Source organism: Nipponia nippon, unplaced genomic scaffold (assembly GCF_047370975.1).
Source record: "Nipponia nippon isolate SJK-2023a ecotype South Korea unplaced genomic scaffold, ASM4737097v1 scaffold_4, whole genome shotgun sequence".
NCBI classification, from domain to species: domain Eukaryota; kingdom Metazoa; phylum Chordata; class Aves; order Pelecaniformes; family Threskiornithidae; genus Nipponia; species Nipponia nippon.
This window is the reverse complement of record NW_028262358.1, coordinates 33,613,835-33,630,732: the sequence shown is the minus strand read 5'-3', so window position 1 is coordinate 33,630,732 and position 16,898 is coordinate 33,613,835. Positions and strand designations below refer to the sequence as shown.

Below are 16,898 nucleotides of genomic sequence, written 5' to 3'. Positions count from 1 at the left end.
GAGTAGTATTTCAATTTTTTGTAATTCATTACTTCATAAAGTATTTTGCTATGCTTTAAATAAATTCCAGCAAAATATTATTTTAATTACAATTCCTATTACCATAGGCTCACAGAACATGGTAGGTGTGATGGTAATGCTACTGTACAAACATACCATTGTTTCAAATCATATGGTTTGGTTTTTTAATGTATATATAAGTCTTTTTATATGAAAATATTTTGTTCTTATAAGTTCTGGTACAATAAGCTAACATCTAACATAATTTAACGGTTGGACTTCATGATCTTAAAGGTCTTTTCCAACCTAAACAATTCTATGATTCTCTCTCAGGAAACAGGAATTTTTAGTAAATATTTCAACATATACAGAGCATAACCCAAGTAAATACTTTGATTCTGTCAGAACCCTCACTACAGAAGCTCCTTTCTACTTCAAAATAACAAAGTTGACTATGAGTGAAAACTGTAACAGAAAGGGAAAACAATACATGTTCTGATACAACAACTGTTCAGATCAAAGTTAATTAAGTTTGTGAAGAATTTTATGTTTACTCTCGTAAAGCACTAACAAGAATTAACAGTAAAAGAAGCAGTTCTATGGTTTGACACAAATCCACAAAACTAAAGCTGTGTATAATTCCTGGTCATGGTTTCTTTTAGTTTCACAACAGCTGAAAGGATTTACCTATGCAATAATGTTTAAATACAACTATTTGGGGGCTTTTTTATTGTTTTTAACTTTAATCAAGGCTTAGGAAAAAATAGAAGCATTAATATTAAGAATTTAGTTACAAATATCATTAATTTACTCTGTTCCAGCAGTACAAGAAAAAATGCAATTCAGTACTGAAGCACAAGGCAAATAATACTCTGAAGAATAAAATACTTGTTTTCTAGTATTTTCTATGTTTTTCACCCTTTTACTCCCATAAAATATTTCTAATAATGTGAAAATCTTTGTTCTATACAGTCCTGAGGTTTTCCATAATTACACCCAAAAGAGTAAAGCTACCATCTGCAATCTGAGGCACCAGAGAGAGAAAAAGTTTGAAAGGGCCTTGAAATGCTTTCAGGGGAAAAAAAATACTGCATTTATATGAATGCCTCCCTAGCTTAAGAAAAGCACTGGGAATAAAACAGCATTTTACTCAAGACAATCCTTAAGCAGAAGGTCTTGTATTTTTCAGCACTGTCAATTCACTAATTCTCAAGTGTCCTTAACTCTCCTGATTAAGCATCTCATTAACATAGCTTCATGGTATTTCACAAAAATTCTCTCTCATGTGTAAGTCACAATATTATAAAGAAAAAAATTATCCATGACACTACACAAAACCTACAAATCTGAAATATAGCAAAGCTTTAAATCACATTGAGTTACATATGAACAATCCCACTGATACGTGCTTAGTAACATTGAGAAAAATAAAGAAGCCAAGTAAACCAAAATATTACACCAATGGTATTACTGGAGTTAAACAGTCTTTATGAGACCTCTGTAATGCACACAGTAATTTAAAAATGTAAATTCTGATTTTAATCAAAAACAAACAACAAAATGTTCTTGACACCATATCAATAACTATAACTGTATGCCTGAGGAACTGACTGGTCCTACTTAGTATCCAATAATAATAATGTAATCCATACAGTATGAATTTATAGACATAGAATATGAAAGATGAAGTAAATGCAATTCACAGAACTTTTAAGTCTCATCTCCAAACCTTCTGTTGTGAAAGGATTAAAAGAAAAGCAGATATTAACTCTAGTTAACGGTAAATAATGACATCATTCAATGACAGCATTCTAAACAATTTAGTACCAAAAGTATTTTGACTTAAAGCATATGGAAAGTTATGCACTGCTCATCTGCAAAGACATTCCCATTACTTAAGTGCTTGTGCTGATTTTAGCTGGGATAGAGTTAATTTTCTTCATAGTAGCTAGTATGGGGCTGTGTTTTGCATTTGTGCTGAAAACAGTGTTGATAACACAGGGATGTTTTCATTACTGCTGAGCAGGGCTTACACAGCTTCATGGCCTTTTCTGCTTCTCACCCCACCTGACCAGCAAGTAGGCTGGGGGTGCACAAGAAGTTGGGAGGGGACACGGCTGGGACAGCTGACCCCAACTGACCAAAGGGATATTCCATACCATGTGACGTCATGCTCAGCATACAAAGCTGTGGGAAGAGAAGGAAGGGGAGATGTTTGGTGTTATGGCATTTGTCTTCCCAAGTAACTGTTACACATGATGGAGCCCTGCTTTCCTGGAGATGGCTGAACACCTGCCTGCCGATGGGAAATAGTGAATGAATTCCTTGGTTTGCTTTGCTTGCACGCGTGGCTTTTGCTTTACCTATTAAACTGTCTTTATCTCAGCCCACAAGCCTTCTCACTTTTACTCTTCTGATTCTCTCCCCTATCCCACCAGGGGGGAGTGAGCAAGCAGCTGTGTGGTGCTTAGGTGCCAGCTGGGCTTAAATCACAACAGTGCTGTAGCGCTAACATTTTACGTTCTGCTCAGAGACCTATTCCTCTGATAGAAGAGCAGGAATAAGTTTAGCTAAGTACAAAGAACAATATACTAAGTGCAGATTATTTATTAACACACATAAAAAATAGGTATTAATGCACTCAATACAACCTGGTTAAAATGGCACACAAATAAACCCTTAAGTTAAAATCTCAAGAAAATACAGTGGTCCACTCACCAGTAAAGCTGTCTGAAGATCTACAGTGGACGTAGCCTGTAGGCAGATGACAAACTTCCTGAAAATTAGGGTTCTTTGCCATTCTGAACAGACAGATTGGACAGTGAGCTCATAGAAGCGCTATTCAGCAACATCCAGCTGCACAGCAACAACCGTACCATTTCCTGAAACAATGCACGAAATACATACCATCAGAAACTGGGGACGTGTAGCCTATGGCAAAAGTAAGTGAGATGCTATTTCTCAGTTAAAATTTTTCTGCAAATAAAGTCTTAAAAATCCCTCCATTCTATGGGAAAAACTTCTAATAACGTTAGAATATAGCATTAGAATTTATTTTTTTTTAGGCATCATCATTTAATTTTGACCACTCATTTTTTTAACCAGCAAAAAAGATGGTAACATATTGCCATTCATCTGTTCATTATAAGCCACAAATATTTCATCTTGACATTCTTGCTACAGCGTTAATGTCCCTGAGAACACCGTTTTCCCACATGGGTGTCCTAATTAAACCAGGTCTATACAAAACTGTATCACACGTGTTTTATTCCCTACACATTCAAAGTTCTCTAAGTGTTCTTGCTAGCTAAAGGTTTTGGGGCTTTTGTTTGGGTTTTAGTGGTTGGTTTTTTTTTTTTTACAATACTTCAGGCAGTTGCAGATCTTTCTCCTGTGCCAGCCTTTAACTTTACAAACAGGAAAACAAAACAAAACTGTAGGGTGAGGAAATACAGAAATACAGAGGCTTTATTTGTTTAAATACATAACCAACATAATGAGTCTCTCTCAACAAGTATAAATTATTGTTATTCTTCCCATCTTACCTGCCAGCAAGAAAAATAAACTGTATTTAATTTGCTAAACAGATGATACCTTGATCTATGAATTCTCTCATAAGAGAAACACTGATCTTCTTTAAAGTATATGTTTAAGGGAGCAAGGGAAGACAAGGAAGAAAAAATATTTTTAGGTAGTCTCATGAACTGGAAAGTAACCACACCTTAATCCAGCAAATTGAAAACAGGTATTTGACAAAGAAGATCTTATGGTTTTGGAAAATAACATATAATATGTAAATATTTGTTCCTACAAGTAATGTATGTTATCAAACAAATTTGTATTATCAAAATGTATTCAAAAGCCATTTATGAATTTATTTTTTTTTTTAGATAAATATGAGTGAACAGACCCCAACAAAACAGTATACTTCAAGTACCTGATTTACAGATTTGTAACAGAAGACACACCAAATACACCTGCATTGCGAGTAGGCTCAAATTAAAATCTTAAAACACAGAAAAAATTAAGTGATCCCAGCACAGGGCTTTGGAAGGGGTCTCTGTGCTGTGCTTTAAAAATAACGCGAGCAAAGAGTATTGCTGGGCAAGCAAGATTACAGGCAGACTGCTAACAATTTAACGAGTTGTTTTTTTTTAAGTCTGATAATATGACAGCTTCTTCTAAATCAAAAGTATCTTCAATGAACCACAGCAGTGTGTAACTTGCGAGAGTAATTAAGTACCAAGACCCCAGAAGAACCTGTGAAAATACTGTGTGTAGTATCGAAGTGTCAAAATCTTGAACTAATATTAAAAAAAAAAAAAAAAAGGCCTTAACAGGGCCTTGCAAAGCGCAGGGGCAGGCTAAGGGGCAGGCAGGGGAAGGCAGGTGAAGCAGACGCCCCACACCCAGGGAAGAGGGCGGCCGAGCGCCGGCGACCCGCCCAAGGTCGCGCCCGGGGAAGCCAGGGCCGCCGCCTCCCACGAAGCCGCCTCGCAAGTCTGGAGGCGCCGGGGAGGCGACCCCCGCCCGCTCGGCCGCCCCGCTCCCCCGCAAACAGGCGCTTCAGGTGAAATCCCTTCACCGCCTCACGAACCCGGCTGCTTCCCGCCGGCGGTCCCTCGGCCCGCGCCCGCCCCGCCGCCGCCCGCTCCCGGGACGGCCAGTCCGCGCCCGGTGGGAGCCACCGGCGGCAGCATGTCGGCCCGCCCAGGGGCCGGGGCCCACGGCGGGGGAGGCCTGGGGGGGGGGCCGCCGCCCGGTTATCACGAACCCGCTCCGCAGGATGAAGGGGGGGACAGGGACGCGGCCGCCGCGCCCGACAGCAACCCTCCCCCGGGACTCACCGGCCCCGCCGACGACAAGGCCTCCACCCCCTGCCCCGCCGCCGTAGGTACGTCAACCGGCGCGCTGACGTCACTTAGCAACAGCAGCCGTCCTCCTGCGTGCTGACGCAGGCAAGCGCCCGCGGGAACGGTGCAGGAGCGGGTCCCGGTGGCGCCGTGGGCTCCCTTCGGCTCCCGTAGTTCCGTTGGCGCGGCGCCTGGTTTCCTCTTCCGGCCACGGAGCGGAGGCGGCCGGTAGCAGGGCGGCACCCGCGGGGCCGGGCTGGGGGCAGAGCGCTGGGGGCTCAGGGGAGCCGCGAGGCCTGGGGCGGCTGGGGGGGCCGGGCTGCCGCCCGCCCGCCCGCCCGCCCCGAGCAGGGAGGGCCTGCCGGCCGCTCCCGCCCCGCTGGAGCTTCTCTACGCGAGCGTTAGAACGGCGGCGTCCCTGGTCGGGCTGCCTGGGACCTTCGCGGCCGCGTCCTGCCTGCGGGCGGCAGCCGGCCTGCCAGCAGCTGTCAGCAGCTGTCGGAAACTGGGCGCCTGTTCAGGCCGCAGGGACGTTTTAACGCCCAGCCGTTATAAACCAGCAACGGATGTTTCCCCTTCCCCACCGTTCTCATCTGCTGGTACTCGGCTGCCTTCAAAATACACGTTTCCTTTGTTTAAGGGTAAGGGTGCGCTTCGCAGTCTCTCGCCCATCCGTACGTACTCTGCTTTCCTGAGTAACGAGAACCTCTTGTCTGTAAGGAGAACGTGGGCTTGTCTCTACGCGACCAGTAGATTAATTTCTACTGTACTGCATTAAGCTGAACTCAGGCCCTCCAAGTGGCAAAGCACTACATGGCTATTTAATTCCATGCCTTATTTAGCAGAAGCATTACCTTGGAAGAAGTAAAAATAACAGTCTGTAATCAGTGAGAACATTGCATAATTTCAAAAGTTTTTACATCTAAAGTCTTTACTATCTTTTGCAGGCTGAAAGAATCATTAAATGTTTGTCTTTAGCAGCTTATTCTTGGATTTCATAACTGCGAATACTGGTTTTAATTAGTTCAGTATGGTAAGCAGCAGTAAGTTTTAAAAAAAAAAAAACCAACATACCTTGCCCACTTCACGATATTGCTGTAACTAGTTTGTAGATGCTAGTGTTTTTTTATTCGTTTCCTCTTTATTACCTCATCATCTACCGTGTTGCCTACGCTTTGTCAAGCACACAAAATTAAAATAAACAAGGGTCATTCCAAGATTAGGAAACATGCTTAGAATAACTTCTATTCGAGTACTAAGCAGAGAACCTTTGACATAGCCTGCTCCTCCTTCTGTAGTTATCCACTGAACTGCCTATGCACACCCTTTGACTTACTCATCTGATTTATGAACTATCCCGGTTTTAATTACTGGATTCCATACAATTGGGTCAATAGGTTTTCCAGTCACACCTGTACTTTGAAGTGTAGTGAAACAAGTCTGAATGAAACACTCTGTGTTGATAAACTGTGAACCACCAAGTTCTGTGCTTGTAACGTTCTGAGATTTTCCTTGGCAACACGTTGGTCATAAAGCTTTACATGATATAACTGTATTCACTGGAATAAAACTTAGTTTAGACAATTTCACTTAGACTACTATTAGTCAAAATAATTTTTCTATTATTTCTATTATGTGAATAATTTCTCACACAATCTAATGCAAGATTCTGAATGGTAAGGAACTGCACTTAGCACTTGTGCTTCAGTTGAGTTTTATTTCATTAAGTTCATATTTCAGAACGCCAGCAGCAGAAGTATATGAAATATATGAAATATATGAAGTATATGAAAAACACAGTTTAGCCATCAAAACCTATGTAAGCAGCATTCAATGGAGTGCTTTGTGTCATTGCTGTAGCTCTCATCCTTCATGGCACTATTCTCATCCTACTAATGTCAGAAGATACCATCCTAAAGTTACACTACAATAGTCTTCAAATTAGGAGTTCTCTTACTTGCTGCTGTAAGGTATTCTGCAATATTGTGTGCCTTTTTTTAAAGTAGGGTGGGGTTTCGTGAGTCAGCTGAGCCTACCTAAATTTCTGCTAAAAGGAACAGCTTTATTCACTCATTCAGGAAACTAAGGAGTCTTGAACTGACTCCTCATTTCTGCTTAATAAACTTGGCGTAAAACTAACCCAGCATTCAAGAAAATCTTTGCTACTTTATTAAGCTGAAATAGCCTGCTTGGGGCAGGGGGTGCAATGTCAAAAGCCCCACATTTGAGAGGAAGAAGACTGTGAGATCGTGTGGTGACAGCTATGAAGACAGCTCACTTACTCAGGACATTGCACTCCAAACAGTAGTAACTATATTGTCCCTATCAAAATGACTTAACATACAGGAGGATAATCAACCGCACAAGGAACAAGACAGGGAACAGGGTAGGTATTAGTTCTGGAAGTACAGGAGGGCAGAAATAGAGAATGCAACCATGAACCAACAGTGTTTATTGTTGCAGAAAAAAGGCAACTTGGCAAATATTCAAGAAGGGAAAGAATCTGTTGTATATGAATGACATTGATAAGGCACCACCTAAAGCACAGTATCTGTAGACACTGTAGAGACCAGCCAGAAAATATACAAATGAAAATTTAAAATATCAGGGTTGCTTCATATAACAAGTAGAAAACTGAAAGAAAGATTCTTTGTCTACCTTCCAATGAATTTATGATTGCTTGCACATCCGTAAGGGGTATTAAGCAGAGCAATAGTTTTCATATTCCTTTTTTCAACACCTAAGGCTCAGATGAAGCATATAACCTATTTTACTCATTTCCAAGGGTAAACGAAATATCTTGCATTAAGTTTTATGAATGATTTTTCATGTGGAGCTCTGTAAAATTACCGAGTTTATATATGCTACCTTGTTAAGATGAGGCAGACAGAAATAAGGATTTTTCAGATAAGGAGATAGGACAGTAACGCTTAGCATTTAACTCATTAACATCTACATTAGCATAGTAGAAATCAAATGCAATATTTTCTACATTTCTGTTTTAACTTATATATAACTTATATACAATAACTCCCTGTTTAACTCAGGGGGTTATTGACAGTTATTATTAACTCTGCACATTATCATTAAGTTACTAAAACATCCTGCTAATCAAATCACACAGTTATCTTCTTCACTATTGTACTCCTAATTCATATTCTCTCTTATCACCCGATTTCTTCTCAAAAAAGAATCCACGAACCAAAACAAATAGCCTTTCAGTTATCTAGGATTCAACAATTAGCAAAGCAACAGGTCATACTGCTTTAAAATTATTTTGTAGTTTGCACTAATGCTTTATTTGGAAGTGAATCGCAATGCCATTACACTATTCAATAGTCATGTAACTCAAGACGTAGTAGGAGTTAAGTGCTACTTGAATCACAGTAAGAGAGGGCAGAGGATTCTTTCCTTGTTGGAAGGAACAACAGGATTTCAAAACCTGACATGTTTTACACTGTTCATAACAGGTGGAATAGCTTAAAAATCAAATAATTTGTGTAAAATACATAAATGTCACGTTTTCCTGCTATTTACAGCTATCACTTCAGTAACCATTACTCGTTTTGAGAAGGCAGATCAAAATGTCTGTTAGTAGGAAACTCTTATTTCAGATACTCTTTTTCATTACATTCCTAATGCAGAACATACAGAGCATTTAAGTTAAATATAGGCCCAGACTCTCATTGAAACAAAAATTATGAGCAAGTTCTTTCCAGTGTTGGAAGAGACAAGAAGGATCACTGTGAGTTAGCAACTATAAGACCTCTTATCTTGGCTGTCAATCAGCAGCCAGAAGCTGAAAGACTGAATTCTTTCTGCTGGACTGATTTATTGCCTCCACAAAGTTTCTTGTTCCAGGCAAGACTGTTTAAGGCTGCTCCTTAAAGAGTTTTGCTTGGCATAATATAATAAGATTAGGACTTTCATAAACATGCTACTACTCAAGTCAAAGTTAGTCTGACATTTTATTTTCTAGTATACAAGATAGGGCATGAAGCTTTCAGGATCTTTTGACTTCAGAGAAAAAAAATATTCTGAAGGGTTTTTTTTCTCATTGCAAATCATCAGTAGTAACACAGGATTTTTTAGTGTTGTTAGTTTAAATCTAAACAGTGTGAGATACAGTGAATTTCTGGTCACATACCTTTTGAGAGTGTTTATTGAAATATTAACATAATCGATGTTCAAGAGGAGAATCCATGTAAGTGCTTTTCCAAAAGACGGTTGAGTATTCCTAATTGGGAGCAAATTGCAGTGGCATTACAGGACAGCAAAAAGGAATTCACGTACATTGAGGTCCCAGGGGATAGTTTTAGAGGAGAGTCTGAACACAACTGATTGCTCTCCATTAAGCAAGACCTTCACAAACACTGTTACAGATTTTCTCCAGGGGACTGAAAGTGTGCATCTCCTATATAATATACTTCATTAGAACTAAGTGAGAGTCACCATGTGGTTAGGATTCAAAATTTCAATCCAGTAGCCATCAGGATCCTGAACAAATGCAAGTCCTTTCATTTTACCTGTTAGGGAGGAAAAACAAACAAACAAACAAACAAACAAGATAAAGTTAAGACTATATGACTAGTTCTTAACATCAAATATGACTACTGTGAAAAGTATTTTTCCTTTTTTAACTTTTGCATGAAAATTAGTTCAAATTTAGACAGCTAATTCTGAAAACATCCAGATTAGTTTTTAATCAGCATTAGATCTTTGTATGCTGAATTGTCAATATTACTCTAAACAAAGCTGTAGTTTCAAGTCACTTTGGAATTCTATCTTTTATTGATTAAGTTTTCTGCATATGTCCCTGTAAGTGTTCATCCTCTAAATTCAGAATATATTTTTGTCCTCCAGGATGTTTTGACCTATTTTCTTGAACTAGCTTTGCCAGTATAAAATCCTGTGCTCCTCTGCCCTGTTCATCTCCCATCATTCCTGCCTCCACACTGAAGTTTTATGTTACTGATTTTGTTTGTTTGTTTTTCCCCCAGATGTGGTTTACAGTACACATTTGCATCACTTCATAAAACGGAGAAATGCAGGGCAGGAATATTTTAAATGTTACTGTTGGAAAAAATATTCCTCATTAAAACAGGGTCCCCAAAAGTTGCCTTAAACAATAGATTAGGATAGCACAGCTTAAAATGTTATCTTAAAGTGTTAACCACACACTTTTAATTATACTTGCTCTATTTATTAGGCTATTTACTGTAACAGAACCAACGTAATTCTTAATATATTCTAGTTACAGAAACTTCTGAGAGAATACTAGATATTTGACTCAGTAATGTAGGGGAAAAAAATAACGTTACGTCACTCAGCCTGCTCCACAAACAATGAATGTGAAGTTCAAGACTTCTTCCTCCTCCTTGGCATTTGCTGCATCGATTTTATTTCTTAATGTTAAAAAACAGCCTTTGCTCTCACCCCCACCCTTGACTGCTTCAAGAGTTCTTTCCTGTGATTTATTCCATTTACAGTCTAAGCTTCCCTCCCTGCCTAAGAACTTAGAGCTGTGCAGTGATACAGAATCAAAGTCAGGAGCTCTCACTTCAACTCCAACTTCAACTTCACCAGGTGCTGAACACATTAAAAAGGGCTCAGAAACTCTAAAGTGCTAGAAATACTAAGTTCAATTCTTAAATCAAGACATCTGTGTTCAGGTTAAGTTTTCAGCTGCACTTCTTGTATTTGTTTCAGCTGAGAATACAGTGAATAAGATGAAAATCACTTAAGTCTCTTTTCAATTACTTGTTCGTATTCCTCTAGCAAGGAATCTAGAAGATCAATTCCAATATGTGTAAGCTGAAGCTTCATGTACTAATGTTACTTTCAAACTTAAAAAAAAACAAAACAAAAACAAACACCGTCAGTACAGGCAACAGTCTAGTTTCTATAGCCAGAAGCAGTATCACAGATTTGTGCATGCTGCTGAGTATTCGATGTCTGTTTTCGAATCCATCAGTCCTAAAACTATCATGAGGTCTCTTCGTGAAAGAGAATCCAGTTGAAAAATGCAGGACTTCTCACCACTGATTTCTGCATTTTAGGCTATTTTGACATAGACATTGTTTGGTTATGTACTCTCTAGATATTTGAGCTACACATTATGCACTTTTTACTAAAAGTTACACAAGTCAAATATGATATAGGCTAATGAGGCTATTTCTACCAAAGCTGACAGAACAGTTAAAATGATAAAAGCTAGTAGGTGGCGTTAGGTGGATTTAAATAAAAATAGCCAGAAAAGTCAAGAATTACTCAGTTTTAATGGGTGGGAGTAATTATGTCTTCTGAATCATCTTATTTTCATATGATAAGAACGAAACAGATATGAAATGTGGGAATTTGATCCACGTTAAAGTAAATTCTGTAATAACTTTAGGCAGTAGTACACATAGTAAACTATGACATCAAAAGAGCACGTGAATTTTAGTGAAGGTCAGACTACATACATAAGGCACGTAGCTAGACTCATTAACTGTTGTTACCAAGATGGACCTATTGTCAGTTTTGCCCACTGTAAGAGGGTGCAGGGGTAACTGGTTCTAGCACCTTCTAAGCAGTGACAACTACTAGAAACGTATTACCCAGCTTCCCAGGAAGATCCACTAGGCAGAATACATTAAAAACAAGGAAAAATATTGACTTGCATTTCTGATCAAGACTTACCATCATCTGGTTTCTTCACAAATTTCACTCCTAGTTCTTCAAACCTCTTACAAGCTTTATTGACATCAGGGACAGCAATTCCAATGTGTCCTGTGCAACAAGGTAAAAAGAGTGAAGTACACTGTAAGTATTGCTGGGTGTTCCAGGAAAAAGTTTCTCAGCATTTCGTCTTCTCCAAAAAGTTTACATGCTGTAGTTCATGTAAGGTATAACTGTGTACAAGAAAAACATTGCTTCCAGAAAGAAGAGCATTTTGGGCATTAACATTATTCTCCTTCAGAAAGTTGGCTTTTTGATAACGCCTTTTAAAATAGGAGCTTTAGAGTTAAAATATCTCGTATTGTTTAGATGAGACTATTATCTAGAGTAGGAAAAAATAAGTTTTCAATCAAACTCTTTTATCTGTACTTCCTTTCTCGAAGCATGCCCGCATAACAGGATTTTGTTGCATTTCCTCAGTTCAACAGTACAAGGACTTTATCATTAATGCTCTATTTGTAGAGACTAACACTAACACTACGCACGGCCTGAGCTTACAAATCAATTCAGAAGCTTTAAATGTCAAGTGGCTAGATTGAGTATGAAACTTATTTCACGAGCCAGTGACCTTTCAAGCACTCAAAATATCAAATCGAGCCACACAAATACTCTCCTCAGTGCTACAGACAAACAGAATTCTCCTTCTAGCTTAAAATGGGTAACCACTGGATTATAAAATAGAAATCCGAATGTAAATCAGTCTAAACACCATGATAATTTGATACATGAGCAATTACTGTTCTTCATTCAGTAGTTACTATGAGCATGTGTTTGCTTGCCAAAGGATTAGATTCTTTAGAAAAAGTGTAAGTGGGGCTCATTACTCTGAAACATGTTTACCTATTTTCACCATCTTTCACAGCATACATGCTGGAAGAAGAGAGATAAAGGTTGAGATGCAAGTTCCTTTCTTTCCTAGTGCTAGTATGTTTTCTTCAAAGTAACCTACTAGAAGAGTCTTTTCAGCCATTACAAGTTTAAAATATTTTCTCTACTAGTTGTCATAAAAATAAAGCCTACAGTATATACTTACCCAATAACCTCTGCACAGAATTTATACAGATGTTTTATAAAAAACAGTTGAAACTCCATTTTTCCCCAATACACAAGAGAAAAAATGTAATCACAATAAACCAAAGCTTAAAAACTACAAACACAAAACTAAAGACCTACCAAATCCTCGGGGATCTGAATTGCCATTGTGATAAGACTGATTTTCATCATTTTCAGTGCCCCAGTTGCTGTAAGAAGTAATTGTTACATATTGAAGAAAAGCATTGAAATTAACAAATCCTAAATGTTCAGTTTCCTCAGGAGGATAGGTTGTTTATCCTAAGAAACCAGAGAATTTCAGCTGTGGGCTGCATTCATTAAACTATCAAGATTTTCCCTAGTCACCGGTCCTAGGGATAGTCTCGGGGCTAATCCAATCATGTTCACAGCCCCTCACTAGCATTCAGGTTCTACATTTGAATGAGTCAGAGACACTCCTGTCTCATTCAGATTAGCGAGAAGGTTGCGCTGCATGAGTCAGTTTATCTACCCATCACTGGGGATCAAACAGTGAGGGTAGCAGGTCCTGAAGCCAAGCAAGACAGTGGGGTATTTGGGAGATTCTTTCTGCACAATTACAATGATTAGTGGCATTAACCAAATTGTCCTGTTTATGGGAAGTGTATGTTTTGACTTAATACCTCTTTTGATTAGATTCCACAAGCAATATTTATCCATTATTAGGATGCTCTGGGGATCAAAAGGAAGTTCTAACCACATTGGGTTTTCCTAAATTCTGTGGCTTCCCTACGCACATGGCATGCATACTCAAAATACAGCAAGCATTATTTCGTGTGTGTCCACCGTTCACCTAGCAGTTTGAAAGAGCTCTGGAAAGAGAAATTAAGCTTGCCAAGTATCCAAGATCTCAACTGTACTTTAAGGGTATATGACAATGAAGATGTTTCCACAGTAATGATTAGATTTTTATTCAATCCAACAGGATTTACACTCGTCCACTTCTGTTTAATCACTGTTAGCTAAATGTCATCTCTCATTATATTAATACTTACTGTGTCAGTTCAAGTGTAGCTTTTCTAGAGAAGGTCCAAGCTGTTCTCTCAGTTTTGTCTTTTGGGATATCGTTTTTATCTTCATACGCCAGGAAATAGAGCGAGAACTTCATAGTAGGAAAGTCAAATTTTTGAAGCAGTCTAAATGGCAACAATTATTTTGAAATAGTAACTTAAAAGGGTCATCAGGTAGCTTGCAAATAAACCAAGATGCTTCCCCCACGGAGGAATCATTGCTGTGATTTTCTGTCTTTCTGACTGTAATGCACATCTTAAAATACGTACATTTCGGACTATCACATAGAAACATTCCAGAACAGATTACAAACCTACAAAAATGAGAAGAATCAGATGCTTAAAAGCCAAACTACCAGTAACTGAATAGCAAAGCCAGTACAAAGGCTCAAGTCTTAAGGTTGCCACTGTTACTTGTCCGTATTTCCTCAGGAAGATCTTTATCCACTTTAAAACATCACCAAGGAATAAAAAGATTTACTTTGAAACTTACTCGTTCTGGGGAGTTCACTGGCAGCAGACAAAGTTTAAGAACACAGCAGGATTAAAAACCAAACATACCTTTAGATTGAAATATTGTTATAATTTCAATAGCTAGGTATAATTATATAATCCATTTCAAATGTGGCAATCAACTAAAGACGACTTGAGGTGAGAAAAAGCTGCTTATAAAATTTATCCCTTTACTAGATGCAAGAAGTCACACACTTTCCTGTGAATACTTGATACGTCTCTATTTTCACCTAATTTCCAGAGATGGTGTGGCATACTTCAAACTATTTTAATGTAAGACGTTTAACCAGAACAAGTAGGCATGCAAAATAAATCCGATTTCCTTTTCGGCTTACTAGGTATTTAATTTTTATTTTCTCACACCCGCATCTTCACTAAAGTGGAAGTAGTTTATTTTACTTTATTCTGGACTCATTTCAAGATGTTTAAAAATATGCTAGAATTTTGTTTTAAAATAACTCATTTCAAATGCCAAGAATGTGCACAGAGCCATAGCATAAACACATTAGGCTACTGCAGGGCATCGGCCTCCCAACAGCCTTCTCCAAAAGACTGAGTGTGGACCTTGTCTCCAGCTTCCATTGCCTTGGTCTCCTCTGACCGGAGGTGGTCATAAGCCACCTCTGAGAACTAGCAGAAAACTTAATTTCAAGATTTATAGCAATGACTCCTGATTATAAGCACTGTCATAAAAGTTACCAGTTAGCTGCACGCTCAGTGAGGAGGAAGTAAGCAAGTTGTACACTGATAATTAATGACCTATTTAAGAAAAAAAGAAATTTCTAGTCAAGGCCAGTACTAGTTCATTTGCAGCTTAGGCATTAACCGTGCTGCAGGAGTTCTCAGAGTTTCCCAGACTGTCCAACTGGGCATCAGCTGATGGGCCAGCATTGTTCATGTAGTTAGACCAATTAGTATAATTACATCAAAATAACAAAAACTTTTCAGAAAAATAGCAGGAAAAAACAAACTTATTGTGGCATACAACTTCTACTCACGTCATTCCAAGAACCCTTGTATAAAAATCCAGTGACTTCTTAGGATCCTTTACTCTTAACATTGTCTGCTGCAACAAAAAATCCTGGGGGGGGAAAAAAGGTTTATTATTTATACATCAACCAGAATTTAATTACAGGTATTAACAAAGATGTCAGTTAATAATGAATCAAAAACTAGCAGGTTTAGAAGTAACAAATAGAGTACTACGGTAAGTGTAAATAAAACCTTTTGTCCTGATCCTACACGTACAGATTTGTGTTAAATAAATATGCCTTTGTAACATAATGTTTAAAACAAATAAACAATACCACCACTGGTATCACTCAATATATATTATCAGTGGTATCAAAAAAAGGGTATCATTATCTTTATTATTCTTTTATGGAGCTGTACTGCACATGAACCACTTTGCAAGCAAGCATACTAGGCACGTGAATATTTGATACTAGGCATCGCTGTAGACACCCAATTTAAATAAAGCTAAACTCCTGAAGTCATTACATTTATTATTTCATTGCACAGGTGTTGAATTTCTGTCAAGCTTGATGAGATCTTGGCAGCAAAACCGGCCTGCAATTCTGTAAGGGTGTTTTCCTCAAGCCACAGGGTAACCTTATATACCAAGGGCTAATGAACAACTAAGTGGATGAAAAGTGAAAGGCAGGATAGCCTTGACAGATGTATTAAAAAAAAAAAAGTGCAGAACAACTGAAATGCAATTGTAAGGTTTTCCTAATAAAAAATAAAAATGTTTGGGGTGTTTTGGGGGATTTGTTTTGCAACCCTGGCACGCGCTGGCCGAAGCGCCCCCGGAGCACCCGCTGGCTCCCCTCAGCTGCAGCCTGACCGACGCTCAGCGCCCCCGCACGGGCGCCGGCCCGGCCGAGCGCGGCGCGACAGGCCCGGCCGCGGGACGGGGCCGGGGCTCGCAGCGACCGGCCCAGCGGGTCCGCCCGTCGCCACGGAACGTGAAACCGAGCCGGGCCGGCCGGCGCCGGGACGCTCTCCCCACACAAGGCGGGGCGGCGCACCCCGAGCGTCCGGGCAGCTCCCCGCCGAGCCATCCCCGGCCTCCCCTCTCGCTCCCCCACGCCCCGACCCTTCCCGGCCCCATGCCACCTCCCATCCACCGCACGTCCGCCCGGCAAAGAGCGGGGCGGGGGCGGGAGGGGGCACCGACACCGGCTCTGCCGCAGCCCCGGGGCGCCCTCGTCATCCCCACCCACCCCACCTTGGTGCTGGCATCCGGCTCCGAGCAGGCGCCGTAGGCTGCCTCATCGCTCAGGCCGCTGAGCTCTGCTGGGGCCGCCATGTCGGGAGAGGAGGAGAGGAGGAGGCGGACGGCCGCGGGAAGGCGGTGCCTCGCTCCGCCCCGCGGGACGTCCCTGCAGGCGGGCCGCTGCTTGCCAGGGACGCCGGAGGCGGGCTGCGACGGTGGTCGGTCAGGTCCGGTCCTGCCGGTTCGTTCCTATAAGCATCAACGGGACTCCCTGACTCCGGAGTTCATTAGCTGAAGCGTGGAATGACAGCGTGGACCCCCGCGCTGATGTGACGACGCGTCCCTCTAGCTGCCGCTCGCAGGCACGGGGCACCGTGGAAACGCCTAAAGCAGGCGTCGGTGCCCAGCTCCAACGGAGCGGTGCTTTTTCCGTAAATCCTCCCGACGGGCGGCATCTTAGGGTGGTCTGGAAACCCGGCCTTGCGCCTCCGGGCCCGCTTGCAAACGCCCCCG

The 16,898-nt window shown here is 40.5% G+C and overlaps 2 protein-coding genes across 5 annotated transcripts in view; both read right to left on the bottom strand.

Annotated features, from left to right (window-relative positions):
* Positions 1–5,108, bottom strand: part of BTBD9 (BTB domain containing 9) — a 136,850-nt gene extending 131,742 nt beyond the window's left edge. For 2 of the 4 annotated variants that reach the window (XR_015708940.1, XM_087777309.1), the window contains exons 1-2: positions 4,848–5,108; positions 2,719–2,882 (exon numbers count right to left, since the gene is read on the bottom strand). Coding sequence is in view for 3 of the 4 variants with exons in the window: in XM_087777309.1 (XP_087633435.1) it covers positions 2,719–2,800 (82 nt within the window). In the remaining variant the exon portion in view is untranslated. Of the gene's footprint in view, positions 1–2,159; positions 2,188–2,718; positions 2,883–4,847 lie in introns of those variants that run through there. The other 2 variants (XM_087777310.1, XM_087777311.1) reach the window with 2 other exon arrangements.
* Positions 5,109–7,275: 2,167 nt separating this feature from the next.
* On the bottom strand, positions 7,276–16,551 carry GLO1 (glyoxalase I). The gene is made up of 6 exons (XM_009475072.2): positions 16,398–16,551; positions 15,166–15,248; positions 13,640–13,780; positions 12,747–12,814; positions 11,535–11,624; positions 7,276–9,379 (listed from the first exon to the last, which is right to left on the bottom strand). The coding sequence occupies exons 1-6, from the start codon at positions 16,476–16,478 to the stop codon at positions 9,291–9,293; spliced, it is 552 nt and encodes a 183-aa protein (XP_009473347.2). The 5' UTR covers positions 16,479–16,551; the 3' UTR covers positions 7,276–9,290.
* Between the last annotated feature and the right edge of the window lie 347 nt (positions 16,552–16,898).

Excerpts from the sequence above, each read along its gene's own strand:
- GLO1 (XM_009475072.2), bottom strand. The coding sequence starts at position 16,478 with ATGGCGGCCCCAGCAGAGCTCAGCGGCCTGAGCGATGAGGCAGCCTAC. Across the intron at positions 13,781-15,165 it reads ACAAGGGTTCTTGGAATGAC|ACTGCTTCAAAAATTTGACT; the intron begins GTGAGTAGAAGT and ends GTTGCCATTTAG. Across the intron at positions 11,625-12,746 it reads TTCAGATCCCCGAGGATTTG|GACACATTGGAATTGCTGTC; the intron begins GTAGGTCTTTAG and ends CTTGTTGCACAG.